Below are 16,991 nucleotides of genomic sequence, written 5' to 3'. Positions count from 1 at the left end.
GCATGATGCACTATGCCAGGTTGTGAAATCGAAATCAATAAATCTATTTATTTGTGCACTGACATCAGAAAAAAATTGACTGGAAGTTGTTGGATTGTTTTAAAAAAAGACAACTGATTCATTAATGTCTGTCAGGGAAGGGAACCTGTCTCTCCTACAATATGTGGTTAACTCTTGATGCCCTCTGAAGTGGCCCAGTGACCACAAGTGGTTCAAGAAGAAGACCACCATCACCCTCTTGGGGCCACTAGGGATTGGCAATAAAAGCTAGCTTGCCAGTGTTGCCCACATCGAAAGCACAAAATTTTAAAAAGTTATTGTGTAGTATTTTTCAGCATGTAAAATTCAGTTGCAACTTTTTTAAATTTCCCATTAATAAGGCACTGTACACTTCTGTTTGCTTGATTACACAGCTCTTTAAATTGTATCACAAAATATGCAGGTTGATTGTAGTGTGCAGTTAGTAAATGATGCATCTGTAGTAAACGGGCACTATTTCAAAGCATTAATTAGCTTACTCTTATGTGGCAGTGTTTTCTACAAAGGTATTGCTGTGATTGATAAAATGATGGGAGATGGGATATCTGAGCAAGTTTTTGAACTTTTGTAGAAAACCCTCAGGATTCCTTTTGTTTTTCTTTCTGACATAGATGAGTCCTTAACTTTCACATATAATATCACTATAGCAGTGATCTCCAGCTTCTTCAGTTTAGGAATAAAAGGGGACTGTTGTCCTTTGTTACTTTTGCTAGGACACTATCAGTTGGTCTTCTTTGTTGCCCCTCAATCTGAGAGAAAAATCACAAAAGATGATCATCTGGAATGTTATGCTGTTCAGCATGAGGTGGTCATATATGGTCAAAGGAGGATTTAAAAAAGTTTTAATTGCAGTGTATTTTATTTTTGCAATTTTATTTATTTACTGCCTTTTGGTGCCTTTATACTGTCCGTGAGCTGTGATTGTATTGGCTGCACTGCACATCTCCATCACTGATATAAATAGCGCTTATCCAGAAATGCTTGTTTTGGGATGAAATCCCTTTCCTTTTCCCAAGTTGCTTCATTCAGCAGCTTGTCAAGAAGCAGTGAAACTCACTTGCAGAAGATGGCCTGGTTTTGTGATAGTCAAGAGTAGCATTGGAATTCTGATGCTTTTGAATGCAAGTACAACACTATCTCTTTGACTGTTTACTATTAATAGTTAGAAACGTTTATACCTCATAGTGACGACAGCAAGAGTTTATAGATCTAGTGTATTTTTGTCTGTCTTTTGCCACACTGCTAAGCTCCCTGTCGTTGATGAGCTTGCTCCCATATCAATGCTTTGTGCAACCCTTTAGGAGATACAGCACAGTGGCCTTCTAATCATCTCCTCTCCCCACCCCATTAGCAGGAACAGGAACTCCATATCATGGAGAAAATTGTGTCTTGTTGCCATGCATTGGCGATCCAGCACATCGTGTTGCATGTTAGGCGTATGGTGCGGCCTTTTATAACTTGTTGTATAATTTCATAACTCCGATATGCAACAAGAATTTCCAAATGGTTAACTTAACCAAATGTAGAAATGATTATTTTTGTAGCTAAGCATTTGACAATTAAGTGTGTTGAATGAAGCCCATATGTTGTTTAAATCTAGGATTATGTTTGAACCTAACATGGTCAGATGGAATGATGACTATTGTCTGACTCAGAAGTATCCTGGCTTGATATGAGTTTGAGCAGCTTATGTATAATTCCTAGTGAGCATTGACACTTTATAAATACTTATATTACAATTGGATTATAGGAAAGGACCTCTCTTCTCGAAGTGCTGCTGACCTTGCTTGCATTTTTGGAAAACGTAGCGAACGGGTCAAAGAATCCAGAGATAACAAAGAGCAAGCGGAGGTAAGATGTTTTACTTTGTTATATTCATTGATGTACTAACAGTATATTTGTTTACTTCCCTTTCTCCATCACTTTTTATTTACATCTATATATGTTATTGAGGGAGCTCTTTACTTGCTGAAAAAAAAACATCCGTCTTGAAGTGCATGTTGTGGAATGACCTCACAGTTCTTCTCCTTCCACCCTTTATCTAGAGACATGACTAAGAACAAATTAAACTCCCCTCTAAAAGATAATCTGGTTTGTATGATGTTCACACTAGTATTGGAATTCAGGTACTTTTGATTGACAGTCCCAATATGATTACGACTGTATATCCCGTAAATAAAAACTGGTCTTTGATTATACTTTAAAAAAGGCACAATCTTATATTTTAATCGGGTAGTATTTTTAACACCCTTTTTCTGTGCATTATACACAAAGTGTGGGGCTGGCTGTCAGTGTATCCTGTGGATTTTGTAGTTCTAGATGTCTTTGCTACTTAGAGCTAGATGTCTTCGTGTCAGATAACAAGCAAATGTGGGTTTTTTTTTCATCTATCTTTTTTAAAGTTAAGTCATTCCACCAACTTCGTAGTTCACTTCGTAGTTCACTCTGTGCATTTTTTATTTAGTTCTTCTCCTTCAGCAGAATCTTGAAAGTGACCTGTTGTTGAGTGCAGAATATTTGGTGGAAGATGTAATAAAATATGGCAGATGCAAAGACATATTTAGAATTGTTATTCCTTTAAATTCAATTTAGACATTTAAAAAAAAATAGTTTTAGAACTATCATTTAATACATTTTATTAGATCAAATGTTTTATTCACTTTCTCTCATGGTAGTTCATAACCAGAATTCACATCTCTCAATGTTGACAAGAAGCTAAAGGGAATTTTCATTATTATGTGACTTAATTACAGTAGTACCTAGGCAGAATATTTAAGAGGGTGAGTAAATGTGATATTCTAAGATGACAGTTTTCATTTGTAAGTTGTTTTACAGTGTTATATATGATCTCATTGGAATTAGTTTCCTTTCTACCACTCAACTGAAGCTTCATCCACTAGAGGTCATTTTTTTAGTTACCCCAAGAATAACATTGTGACTTCTGCCTTCACCCATACAGCTTTTTGCAGTTCAGAATCCCCTACATATGTATAATTACAGTATGCAGAATCCTCATTATTAACCATTTTAATATTTGATAATTGAGCTCTGAAAGGTTTAGTGTTATCATTGAACAGTAACTCCCCTCTAAAATACATTTTTTCCAAAAATTTTTGAATATTAGCAATTATAACATGATAGTCAAACACCACTGAAAATAAATTGAAGCTGGTTCATTTTACTTTGAGGAGCATTAAATTATCCATACTAAAATAAAATGAAGAAACCTCTAATATTTAAATTTTCCAACCCAAATTGAATGCTCAGTACGCAACTCTGGAATGTGACCAAAAAAAACTGCTGAACTCCAGAATGGTGAAAGGAATAGAAGAATATGTGCATGAAACAAGATTAGGACCCCTACAAGTCTAACTCATCACCAACTACAAGAAATAAAAACACTGATGACAACGAGTAAATTGGTTATTACTATTTACACATGACCGCTTAGCTATTTGTGCAATGAGCATTGTGTCTTATAAGCGTGCCTATGGTGCAAAGGAACAATCTGGGATTAGGACTGAACGTCCCTAAGTCAGAATCCACCCTGAACAGCAAGATATCCTAGTGCTGTGGATCACTAGTTTGCTTGGGATAGACAATTATGATCAATGTGGAGTATTGTTTCTGTTGGGTTTGGGGTATGGACTGACGGCACCTTTCTCATTAACACACTGAAAAATCGTGGCGGAATTGGTACTAAATCCTTTGTAAATGCACTGATTTTATGTTAACCTTGCTAGATGTGGGAGTTTCTGAATGGTTGGGGCATCTAGAGCAAACACACCAGGAAGTGTCTCCAACTGCGTTCATTCAAGCTCAAAGTTACTGGGCTTGAGGGGCAGCAGGAGACTCTCCAATAAGCACAGGAAGTGGAGGAGCCTTTGGAACACATGTTCCAAGAAGTGGTTACCCCACAGGCAGACAGAGTAGGTGGATATTGGAATTGTAGAACCACGAGAGGTTTGTGTAGAACAGTTAGTGAAGGTTATTTTTTTAAAGAAAAATGATACTAAAGAAATTACTTCATTGTAATACTGAGAGAGTGCTTCATTGTGAAAATTGCCGCCTTACAGATGAGGCTTTAAACCGAAGCCCTGTTTGCCTGTTCAGGTGAACATATAAGATCATGCGGTGCTATTCAAAGGAAAGAAGGGAGCTGTCACCGTGTACTGGCCGTCATTCCTTACTCCACCAATGCCACTGCAAATACGTTATCTAATCATGTTTGTAGGACCATACTGTGTTTCAAATTGACTGTCACGTTTACACACATAAGTGACTGCACTTCAGATGTGATCTGTTAATTGTAAGGTGTTTTGCGATATTATGAGGATGTAATACCGCACTTTATAAATCCAAGCATTTCATTTTTTGTCACTTTCATAGAATCATAGAAGTTACAACATGGAAACAGGCCCTTCGGCCCAACATGTCCATGTCGCCCAGTTTATACCACTAAGCTAGTCCCAATTGCCTGCACTTGGCCCATATCCCTCGATACCCATCTTCCCCATGTAACTGTCCAAATGCTTTTTAAAAGACAAAATTGTACCCGCCTCTACTACTGCCTCTGGCAGCTCGTTCCAGACACTCACCACCCTTTGAGTGAAAAAATTGCCCCTCTGGATCCTTTTGTATCTCTCCCCTCTCACCTTAAATCTGTGCCCCCTCGTTATAGACTCCCCTACCTTTGGGAAAAGATTTTGACTATCGACCTTATCTATGCCCCTCATTATTTTATAGACTTCTATAAGATCACCCCTTAACCTCCTACTCTCCAGGGAATAAAGTCCCAGTCTGTCTAACCTCTCCCTGTAAGTCAAACCATCAAGTCCCGGTAGCATCCTAGTAAATCTTTTCTGCACTCTTTCTAGTTTAATAATATCCTTTCTATAATAGGGTGACCAGAACTGTACACAGTACTCCAAGTGTGGCCTCACCAATGCCCTGTACAACTTCAACAAGACATCCCAACTCCTGCATTCAATGTTCTGACCAATGAAACCAAGCATGCTGAATGCCTTCTTCACCACCCTATCCACCTGTGACTCCACTTTCAAGGAGCTATGAATCTGTACTCCTAGATCTCTTTGTTCTATAACTCTCCCCAACGCCCTACCATTAACGGAGTAGGTCCTGGCCCGATTCGATCTACCAAAATGCATCACCTCACATTTATCTAAATTAAACTCCATCTGCCATTCATCGGCCCACTGGCCCAATTTATCAAGATCCCGTTGCAATCCTAGATAACCTTCTTCACTGTCCACAATGCCACCAATCTTGGTGTCATCTGCAAACTTACTAACCATGCCTCCTAAATTCTCATCCAAATCATTAAGGTGAACAAATCACTGGAGCCTGATGGTTTACACCTGAGGATCCTGAAAACTAAGAAATAAATAGCAAAGGGTTTCACTATAATTTCCTAACATTATGTGGAAAGGAAAATTGTGTTGGGGGACTGGAGGGTAGCAAATATGGCAACCATCTTCAAAAAGGGAGACAAATATAAGCCAGGAATATACACTACTTAATCTGACTTTAGTTGGTAAATTACTAGAGTTTATAATATGGGCTGGCATTACTAAACAGTTAGAGAAACATGAGTTAATTAAGGCCAGTCAGCTCAGAATAAAGAAAGAAAATGCACTGTCTGTGGTAAGATTTTAAGTGGAGTAGAGGGAGCAGGGGGACCATGGTGTGCAGATATGCAGCTCATTAAAGGTGGACGTAGATAAGGCCATAAAAAAGGCAAATAGAATCCTTGGTTTTGCATTTAGAGGTAAAGAATACAAAAGCAAAGAGTTAATGTTGAAATTGAACAAGAATTTTGTTGGGCACAATTGGAGTATTGTGTGCTGTTTTGGGCACTTCATTGTAGGGAGGATATTAAAGCAAATGGAAAAAGTGCAGCCTAGATTCATTAGTGTTACCAGGGGTGGGGGGTCACAGTTATGAAGTGACTTTAGAAGTTGGAGTTTTTCTCACTGGAGCTCAGAAGATTAAGCGATGACCTGATTGAGGTTTTCAAGATTTATAAAGAGTTATGATCAGGTAAATTGGGTATTCTGTGGGGAGTGACTCACCTCCTGACTCCCCAAAGCCTTTCCACCATCTACAAGGCACAAGTCAGGAGTGTGATGTAATACTCTCCACTTGCCTGCGTGAGTGCAGCTCCAACAACACTTAAGAAGCTCGACATGATCCAGGACAAAGCAGCCCACTTGATTGGCACCCCATACACCACCCTAAATATTCACTCCTTTCACCACCGGCACACTGTGTCTGCAGTGTGTACCATCCACAGAATGCACTGAAGCAACTCGCCAAGGCTTCTTCGACAGCACTTCCCAAACCCGCGACCTCTACCACCTAGAAGGACAAGGGCAGCAGGCACATGGGAACAACACCACCTGCACCCCTCCAAGTCACACACCATCCCGAGTTGGAAATATATCGCCATCGTCGCTGGGTCAAAATCCTGGAACTCCCTTCCTAACAGCACTGTGGGAGAACCTTCACCACACGGACTGCAGCGGCTCAAGAAGGCGGCAATTAGGGATGAGCAATAAATGCTGGCCTTGCCAGCGACGCCCACATCCCATGAACGAATGAAAATAAAATTGTGATAGATTGTTTCCACTGGTTGGCAAGATAATAACGAAAGGACACAAATTTAAGATAATAAAAAGAATTAAAGGGCAATTTAGAAGAAAAAATATATTTGCAGGGAGGATGGTTAAGATGTGGAATTCTGTTACAAAATGTTGCATTAATTCTGTTAGAGAATTAGATTGTTGCTTGAGAGAGCAATATTAAAGGGTAAGGGGAGCAAGAAAAGTGTGGAATTAGACTAGCCGGCTTATGTGGAGGAAAAACACTTATGCAGACTCGATGGGCTGAATGGCCTGTTTCTGTGCTGTGCTGTAACATTCAGTGGACAATGTGCTATTTTCCTTTTTAGAAAATGTAACTGTTATTTTATGGAAGTAATCTTGGTGCTCATCTAAGCAAAGCATATTTTTATTTGTACTGAAGATAAATAGGATCTGTGTAGTTTAAATAAGCTTCACAACTGCATCAATTGATTCATTAAATCAAAAATGGAAGCATTTGCAATTTTCTCAAAGCCGATAAAAAGATCGAAAATATTGAATTGAAATTACACTCGTGCCTCCTGAGACACGCAATGTCTGGATCTGTGTGCAATTTTCCAGGTTTTTATTTTTTGCTTGCTGCTCACATATTCGAATAGAATGAGAAAATACAAAGTACAGCTTCCATCGGTTCCTATCAAACCGAACTTCCTGAAACCCATAGTTTTTTTTCCTCTTGGTTCAGACACCATTTCCTTCCTCTTCCAGCTGTGTTTCCTGATGTGGCCTTATCACTGGAGAAAATGATGTAGGGTAGACAGGAGTTTGGCATTGACCAGTCACAAGCTTTATAACTAAACAATATGTCCCTGAAAGAAAATTGAGACTGGGGAGGGAATCTCCTGTCGGATTTAGGTACACTGAGTCCTTACAATTCAAAATATTTCTCTGTGATGTCTTGGTGTAACTTAAGACATACAGTGCATCTTATCGCGCTGGACCATATGACATTTTGAGGAATTCAACCAACCTTATTTAATGCTCAGCTGAGAAAAGCTTAAAAAAACAAACAGGAGCGTAATAATTCCGCCTTTATCTGGTTCCGTTGTTTTGCTGCAATGGCACAGTTATTGTTGAAATGAAACACTGTTAGTAGTGGATATTTGTGCACTAATTGCATTTTAACTAACAATTAGATCTAGCTGCATAACACAGGGGAGCGGAACGAGCTGGATTGCTCTTGCAGAGAGCTGGTGCAGGCTTGATGGGCCGAATGGTGGCCTCCTGTGCCGTAACCATTCTATGAGTGACAAAGTGGTATGTTAGCTCTGGCCAGCTGTTAAAGTATGGTGTCATACTAGGACCTACGTTGTATTCCGTTTATACATTACCCAACGTGGTTAGAATTTCAACAACCAAGTAAGATCACCTTGTGGCAGAGGAGAAAATTATGATCCAGTGTAAAAGATTCCAAAGGGCTACATTTATTCTAGGGTTTTCTCCATATATTATGTAATGGCACTGTAGGTTTTATTTTGCCCTCCTCCATGATCATTCATAAATCTGTGTAATCATGAAAAAGGGGCTTAACTGGAAAAGTAGTTTATTTAGATAAAATATAAAAATTTGTATTTGAATGCTTCTGGTTTTAGGCATAGGGTACAGTAGCATAGTGGTTATGTTACTGGACTAGTAATCCAGAGGCCTGGACTAATAATCCGGAGTCATGAGTTCAAATCCCGCCACGGCAGCTGGGGAATTTAAATTCAATTAATTAAATTCAATTAAATAAAATCTGGAATAAAAAAAACTAGTATCAGTAATGGTGGCCATGAAACTACTGGATTGTCGTAAAAACCCATCTGGTTCACTAATGTCCTTTAGGGAAGGAAACCTGCTGTCCTTACCCAGTCTGGCCTATATGTGACTCCAGACCCACAGCAATGTGATTGATTCTTAATCAACCTCTGAAATGGCCTAGCAAGCCACTCAGTTCAAGAAGGCGGCTTACCACCACCTTCTCAACGGCAGTTAGGGATGGGCAATAAATGCTGGCCTTGCCAGCGACGCCCACATCCCATGAACGAATAAAAAAAAATTCTTTCTCTAATATGATATGCGAAAGTATGATTCAACAGGTGCTAACGTAGGGTTCATCAGGTGCTAGGGGCCTTGTCCAAGGAGCTACTCAACATTTGTGAGTTTGAAGAATTGGCACGCTGTTCACTTGTGGAAGCATCACAGCTGAGTGTAAACCTGTCCTCACCTGAACAACATGTGTACATACTTTCTCACAAAAGTCATCAGATAGAAATCGGAATGTTTTTTTTTCTTTCCATCTGTTCCCTTCCTCCTTTGTCACCCAGACTATGATTAGCTAACTGAACACCGATCAGAAATGAAATTAATGGTGGGAAACATGGAGATGGCAAAAATGCTGAACAAATATTTTGTTTCAGTCTTTACAGTAGAGGACACTAAGAATATCCCAACACTGGACAAACAGGGGACTCTCGGGGGGGAGGAGCTAAATACGATTAAAATCACTCAGGAGATGGTACTCAGTAAAATAATGGGACTCAAGGCGGATAAATCCCCTGGACCTGATGGCTTCCATCCTAGGGTCTTGAGGGAAGTGGCAGTAGGGATTGTGGATGCTTTGGTGATAGTTTTCCAAAATTCCCTGGACTCAGGAGAGGTCCCGGCAGATTGGAAAACTGCTAATGTAACACCGTTATTTAAAAAGGGTAGTAGGCAGAAGGCTGGAAATTATAGGCCAGTTAGCTTAACATCTGTGGTGGGTAAAATTTTGGAGTCTATTATTAAGGAGACAGTAACGGAACATTTAGATAAGCATAATTTAATAGGACAAAGTCAGCATGGCTTCATGAAGGGGAAGTCATGTCTGACAAATTTGCTTGAGTTCTTCGAGGATATAACGTATAGGGTGGATAAAGGGGAACCAGTGGACGTAGTGTATTTAGACTTCCAGAAGGCATTCGACAAGGTGCCACATGAAAGATTATTACTTAAGATAAAAAATCACGGGATTGGGGGTAATATTCTGGCATGGGTGGAGGATTGGTTATCAAACAGGAAGCAGAGAGTTGGGATAAATGGTTCATTTTCGGACTGGCAACCAGTAACCAGTGGTGTTCCACAGGGGTCGGTGCTGGGTCCCCAACTCTTTACAATCTATATTAACGATTTGGAGGAGGGGACCGAGTGCAACATATCAAAATTTGCAGATGATACAAAGATGGGAGGGAAAGTAGAGAGTGAGGAGGACATAAAAAACCTGCAAGGGGATATAGACAGGCTGGGTGAGTGGGCGGAGATTTGGCAGATGCAATATAATATTGGAAAATGTGAGGTTATGCACTTTGGCAGGAAAAATCAGAGAGCAAGTTATTTTCTTAATGGCGAGAGACTGGAAAGTACTGCAGTACAAAGGGATCTGGGGGTCCTAGTGCAAGAAAATCAAAAAGTTGGTATGCAGGTGCAGCAGGTGATCAAGAAAGCCAACGGAATGTTGGCTTTTATTGCTAGGGGGATAGAATATAAAAACAGGGAGGTATTGCTGCAGTTATATAAGGTATTGGTGAGACCGCACCTGGAATACTGCATACAGTTTTGGTCTCCATACTTAAGAAAAGACATACTTGCTCTCGAGGCAGTACAAAGAAGGTTCACTCGGTTAATCCCGGGGATGAGGGGGCGCACATATGAGGAGAGGTTGAGTAGATTGGGACTCTACTCATTGGAGTTCAGAAGAATGAGAGGCGATCTTATTGAAACATATAAGATTGTGAAGGGTCTTGATCGGGTGGATGCAGTAAGGATGTTCCCAAAGATGGGTGAAACTAGAACTAGGGGGCATAATCTTAGAATAAGGGGCTGCTCTTTCAAAACTGAGATGAGGAGAAACTTCTTCACTCAGAGGGTGGTAGGTCTGTGGAATTTGCTGCCCCAGGAAGCTGTGGAAGCTACATCATTAGATAAATTTAAAACAGAAATAGACAGTTTCCTAGAAGTAAAGGGAATTAGGGGTTATGGGGAGTGGGCAGGAAATTGGACATGAAGCTGAGTTCGGATCGGTCAATGCCCTGTGGGTGGCGGAGAGGGCCCAGGGGCTGTGTGGCCGGGTCCTGCTCCGACTTCTTGTGTTCTTTAGATTTGTGGTTGGGATCAGATCAGCCATGATCTTATTGAATGGCGGAGCAGGCTCGAGGGGCCGATTGGCCTACTCCTGCTCCAATTTCTTATGTTCTTATGAAACATGGAACCTTCATTTATTTTTTATTCGTTCATGGGATGTGGGTGTCGCTGGCAAGGCCAGCATATATTGCCCATCCCAAATTGCCCTTGAGAAGTTGGTGGTGAGCCGCCTTCTTGAATTGCTGCAGCCCGTGTGGTGAAGGTTCTCCCACAGTGCTGTTAGGAAGGGAGTTCCAGGATTTTGACCCAGTGACGATGAAGGAACAGCAATATATTTCCAAGTCGGGATGGTGTGTGACTTGGAAGGGAACTACACTACCCTAGTTTTAGGCTAATCAAAACAACTTTCACTTCTCTTTATTGGACTTCAGGTGTTTGAATCTTGAATTGCAAAATTTCCTAATTTTTCCAATGATTGTTCTTTTGGTACATTATTTAATTGTTGCTCACAATACTCTGCTCACTTGTGCAGGCTATAGGGCTGCTGCAACATAATTGGTCCTGGTAAGAATTATGGGTATGTGATGTTTTTGTGGTTGTCTTATTTTTATATAATTTGGAAGCTACCATTTGTTGGCTAATAGAGGAAAGCGTGCCAATATTTTTGTGTCTAAAGATTTTTAAAAAATCTACAATTTAAATACTGGCCTTGCTTTGTTTTAGTAGTAGGTTTCCCCTGCTTGTTACCCTCACCACTGCACTACTTCTTTCAGCTGAGTGGGTCCGACTTAATTAGTCGTGGACTTGCTTCCAGCGTTACAATCAATTTTACTCTGTCAGTAATGGGCAGGATGAACGTAAATACCCTATCAACCTGAGTGCTCAATCTAGCAGCTCACCTGAAAACTGATGGAAGTAATCCAGGGAGTTCAAATAACCATTGGCTCATGACCCTCCAGTTGAGGGTAAAAAAAGTCTGGCAGGTTGAAAAAAATATGAGTATTCGCACATGCTCTGAAACTCTTGGCTTAGGATTTACGGTGACCCAGTTTTAGTCCTGCTTGTGTTTAATAGCTGATGCTTTGCTGTGCCAAGTTTCTAAAGAATATAATTAGTACTGCTAATTAGCAGTAAAATTCTTTAGATGTATACTACTTGAATATAAATAAAATGCTCTGGTTAGTTCAGACTCTATGGGCTCGATGTTACCAGGCCTGCGGGTTTCCGGCGGGTTGGGTTTCGGGAGCGTGGTCAACACGCTCGGTGAAATTAGTGGGTTGCCCGCGCGATCGTAGCAGGCAACACACTAATAGGAATCAATTACCTGCTCCTCCGGGGTCCGCGCTGCTGGTCTGCGCGTCGGGCGGGCTGCGCATGCGCAGTACGATCTGTCAGCTGGAGGCGCTCTATTTAAAGGGGCAGTCCTCCACTGACAGATGCTGCAACCAATGGAACAAATTACAGCATGGAGCAGCCCAGGGGGAAGGCTGCTCCCAGTTTAATGATGCCTCACCCCAGGTATCATCAGATGGGGTGAGGAGGAGGGCGAAGACAGAGATCTTCCACCCGGCGGGCGGGAGGAAGCGGCCAGCCTCTGCCACCAAGAAGGCCTGGCTCGAGGTGGCAGAGGGGGTCACCTGCGCAACCAACATATCGCCCACCTGCATACAGTGCAGGAGGCGCTGCAATGACCTCAGTAGGTCAGCCACAGTGAGAACACGAAGTCTTTCCCCTACACTCCATCTGCCACAACACTGCCCCAACCCCACATCTCCTTCGGCACCGCCAACACTACTCTGTCACATCACCCCTCATACCCACTCAAACCCCATCCTCATCTTACCTCCACCTACTCACCTCGCCAGTACTCATCCTGCCACTAACACGCGACCCAATCCTCATACAATCTCATGGCTCCATCCCATACTCACCCTCTCGTGCATCTCCCTCACGGCCAGCCTCACTCAGCCTGCCACTACCTGTGCTGCAGCCACAGGGCATGCATCACATATGTGCAGTAGGCAGCGTAAGGCAAATGTTTCGTGAGCATGAAGGGGGTGCACAAGGGTGTCGGAGGGTTTGCCATGGGTGTTACCTATATTGAATTTCAGAGCAACAAACAGCGCACATTATATTGGCACCACCACTGCCATGTCTCCGCGAATCCTGTCTGTTGTGTCCAATAATGCCCGCTCCTGGGTATCACTATGAGGACCCACCACTGATGCCACCCATCGTGTTACTGCAGAGTAGGTGCAGGTGTATTTGCAGGGCTCTTCCGCGCAGACGACTGAGAGACATCGGCGGTGTAGCCGGCTGCTCCCTGGAAGGATGCGGAGGAGAAGTTGTGGAGGGCAGTGGTGACTTTGACAGCGACAGGTAAGCAGTTGGTCCTGGGGCCAGCCAGGAGCAGCTCGGCATGAAAGAGCCTGCAGATCTCCACGACTACATGTCGAGCGAATCTGCGCCTCCGTGTGCACTGCTGCTCGGAGAGGTCCGGGGAGCTGCGCCTCGATCTGTGGACCCTGTGGCGAGGGTAGTGCCCTCTGCGATGCGTCTCTCTCTGCGGTAGCCCTCCCTCCTGTGCAGGTGGGCGTGCAACAACACCGTGTTGGGGGGCTCCACGTCTCTGCGGCGGACCGCGTGGACTGCGAGGCTGCTGGGGCTGGTCATGCTGTTCGTCCTCCGAGGGTGTCCACGCACCACCCATCTGGCAGGTGTTGGTCTGAGGGGTTGTGCAGGGTAGGTGGGTGGTTCCTCGGACTGGGGCTGCGGTTTCGTGTCGGTCTGTCCTCTGGCTTGGCGGGGGGTGGTGGGGGGCAGGGGTTGCCCTATGTGACGCGGTGGCCTCCTGCGTGGGTGAGGGCTCTCCCCCGTGGAGTGCACCTTGGCACCTGCCACAGGCTGCTGGCTGCAACACGCCTGGTTGGAGAGAGACTGTTTCCCCCAGTGTGTGAAACACTCTGCGATGCAGGTAAAATCCCACACTTCCTCTTTTGACAGCTGATTCAGCTCATTAAATGACCTCAACAAGCAAGGTAAGTACTCTCAAGTGGAACCCCGCTGGCTTTAATTGCCTGCGGGATTCCCACCAGTGGGGGCCACGCACGCAGCCCTGCACGTCATCGGGGAACCCGGAAGTGGTCGGGATCGCGGCACGATCCGGTCACGTGACCGCATATCGGGATTTTCGGGGCCCCCCCTGCAGGAAACCCGACCCTAAAATCGAGCCCTATGAATTAATGATTGGTTTGAAAAATTATTAATTTGGAGATCCCATGTTACTGGAGAAATCAGGAAATCTGATCTGCAGTGTACTTCAACTTTATTTGACAGAGTTATTGATAAAGAGCAGCAACAGGACATATTTTAAGGCATTAGGTCAAGGTTTACAAACGTTGCAATTAAAAGTGGAGCATCCTTGAACCGCTGCAGAATCTTCCAGCCCTGTCATCAGCTTGTATTGAAATATTTGCAGAATAAGAGTTCATTTCCTTTAGTCTGAAATGTTCAGTTATTTAATCTGTCAGTTTTCATATGCAAGTATTGAAATGTTGTAGTTAATGGTATAGTGATGGTTTCAATGTATTGCAGTCACTGGTTTTAGATCTAACATTGATCTGAAATGAACTAGTATGTTTTTGCAATGTGAAGGTGCCCCTATCTATGGTAAGCTGCACTGTAAACCTTGTTTCGGTAGCTTTCAGAAAATATTTTTTTTCCTGCCAATTCTTTCCTCTCCTGAAGATTTTGAGTGCTTGCTGGACATTGGTTTCACAGGAGCTGGTTGCTCTCCAGTGCCTTGCCCAAGTGGCGGCTGGTAATTGACATGGTTTGCATGTGAGTCGGCAGACTATTTATCTAAGGGGCTGGGGGAAGCCAAACATGATTTCTGTCTCTGCCTAACTTTTTTGTTTCTCCCCTCTCTAATCAGGGGCATTGAGGGTAATTACAGCCCCTCCCCCACTGCTGCCCATGTGAGATCAGTAAACTTAGCTGAGCCTTCAGGCAAACAAAGATTCTTTACGAATGCCCATTTTAAACAAAAAACAACCTAGGTTTGCATGATACTTTGTCATTCAGCTTATGTAGCCGATGTGAGATGTTCAGTGAAACCATGGCTATAAAAAAAATTACAGTAGGCTGTTAAAAGTGTACCTTAGTGGCAAAGGAAATGTCCACTTTAGCTATTATTGTTAATGAAGCAAGTTGTAAAATATGTGGGTAATAAATCTATGCCTTATTTAAACTGGCATTCCCTTGAAATGATTGTATATGATGTCCTTGTATAGCTATTTTCAAATTCAATAACAAGTATGACTGAAACAAAAGGAAAGAAGGAAGCAATGAGTTATGGTTATGAAGTGTTATGATTTTTTATTTTAAATTTCTATACAAGATCTATTCACACCAAATGTGAGACATTCAGCTGTGTATTCTTTCTTACAATAAATAGGAAGTCAGTTTTTATGGGAAAATGGACAAAACTATACGATACCCAAAATATTGGAAAATCTCATGTAATAAAAATAGAATTTGACTTATCCAGGCACTTATACAACAGCCTCAATTATTACCTTTTTAAAATTCTTTCATTCCCTCTATTTTACTCCTATTTTTCTTATATTTTTGCAACTGCACAAGCAAGCTCGGGAACTTTAAAAACTGTGAACGTAAACATTTCAGTAGTTTCTGTACATTTCACTGTTGGATCATTATGCTAACTGACTTGATTTATAAGAAACTAAGACGCATGTTCCTTCTCTTTCCCCCCCCCCCCCCCCCAATCTTTCTGGAACCAATTCATCGCAAGATTTTATGGAACAGCAGCCTTACATGAGCTGCAGGTACTTAACTCAAGTCTCCATCTTTATACTAGCAATGCAAACGTTGCTACCTCAACATTTTGCATTAGTTTAAAACATTCACACACTGCTTCTCTTGCCTGTGAAACTTTCCCAGACTTTGTTGTCACATGGAAGCCTTGCATGAATAAGTTATTTGCTACATCAGGGCTACTGGGGCATGCAGTTGGCAATGAGCAGTCAGTTGCCTATTAAGCTTCCAGGAAACAGGGTGAAGTTTGTGAAACTTCTACATTTCTTCTAAATGTTTCTGGGAGTACCTTATGTTTGATCTAATTTATAAAATTAAAAGGGTGCATTATTGTCTTTTTCTTTCTCTCTCTCTCTCTCTCTCTCTCTCTCTCTGCTTCTTTCTCCCTGAATTATTCTCCCCTTTTCTCCCTTTCCTGTGTTTTCCTTCTTACTTTCCTTATTACTTTTCAGACTGGTTTAGCTCCCATTGGGAACCCGTTGAATATGCAGTTGCAGCTGAGTTTGCCATTCCAATTCATGGCATGGTGCTTTAATACGCCAGTGCAATTTTACTGGAATGCATATCCAACTTGTACCTTATTTCAGCTTGTTAAATCTGCAGCACCTCACTAGTTGATGACTAATTATTTCTGACATATAGGAGGAATTCAAAGCATGTAAGTCCTCTAGTTTTGTTCACACCTTTCACTGTAAGATATTAGTGCTTTCACAAACTGAAAGTTTCATTAGTATGCTGTTAGGAACATGTCTAACTGACTTCAGGCATTCAGCTCTGGGTTCCTTTAAATCACAGATCCAGAACTTGGAGCAAACCATACAAAAGTATGCTCCAAAGCTCTGCTGTAAAAACTTGAATATTATCTTCATAATGAGTGAAGGCAGAAGCATTTTTATATATTTTTGAAGCTACAGTGCTCAGTTACTGCAAAGTAAAACAAGAAAAGAAATCAGGACACTGATGTGGGTTAAGCGTTCTTTAGGGAGTTACAGTTGAATTTTGGCATGACTGGCTTCAAATTGGTACCACCTGGTGTACCATGCATCTGATTTACATTCTTAGTCGCTGCTACCAATATCACAGGTGCAAGTGGACAATAAATAATTAGCTCACACCTGTGAAGTTGCAAATAGTAATCTTAAATATTGACGGTCTTGCAGCTTTAAAATACATCACTTATATACGATTAACTTTCACATCAATTGCAAATTTATAGTGCTAGTAGTAGAATTAAAGATCCTGTAGAAGCATAGATCATAATACTTCTGAACAAAATAAAAACTAGAAATGCTGCAAGAGTCACCAAAGGGTTAATAAACCACCATCCACAGGACTAAGTGTCTACCCATTCAGTTT

At 41.9% G+C, this 16,991-nt stretch overlaps 1 protein-coding gene across 1 annotated transcript in view; it reads left to right on the top strand.

Moving 5' to 3' along the window:
• pinx1 (PIN2 (TERF1) interacting telomerase inhibitor 1) overlaps positions 1 to 16,991 on the top strand; it is a 102,748-nt gene that overhangs the window by 21,215 nt on the left and 64,542 nt on the right. The window contains exon 6 of the mRNA XM_067984460.1: positions 1,790 to 1,890. Coding sequence (XP_067840561.1) covers positions 1,790 to 1,890 — 101 coding nt within the window. The remainder of the gene's footprint in view (positions 1 to 1,789; positions 1,891 to 16,991) is intronic.

This window comes from Heptranchias perlo, chromosome 5 (genome assembly GCF_035084215.1).
Source record: "Heptranchias perlo isolate sHepPer1 chromosome 5, sHepPer1.hap1, whole genome shotgun sequence".
Lineage (NCBI taxonomy): Eukaryota > Metazoa > Chordata > Chondrichthyes > Hexanchiformes > Hexanchidae > Heptranchias > Heptranchias perlo.
The sequence above is the reverse complement of the archived record's forward strand: the minus strand, read 5'-3'. Positions and strand labels throughout refer to the sequence as shown.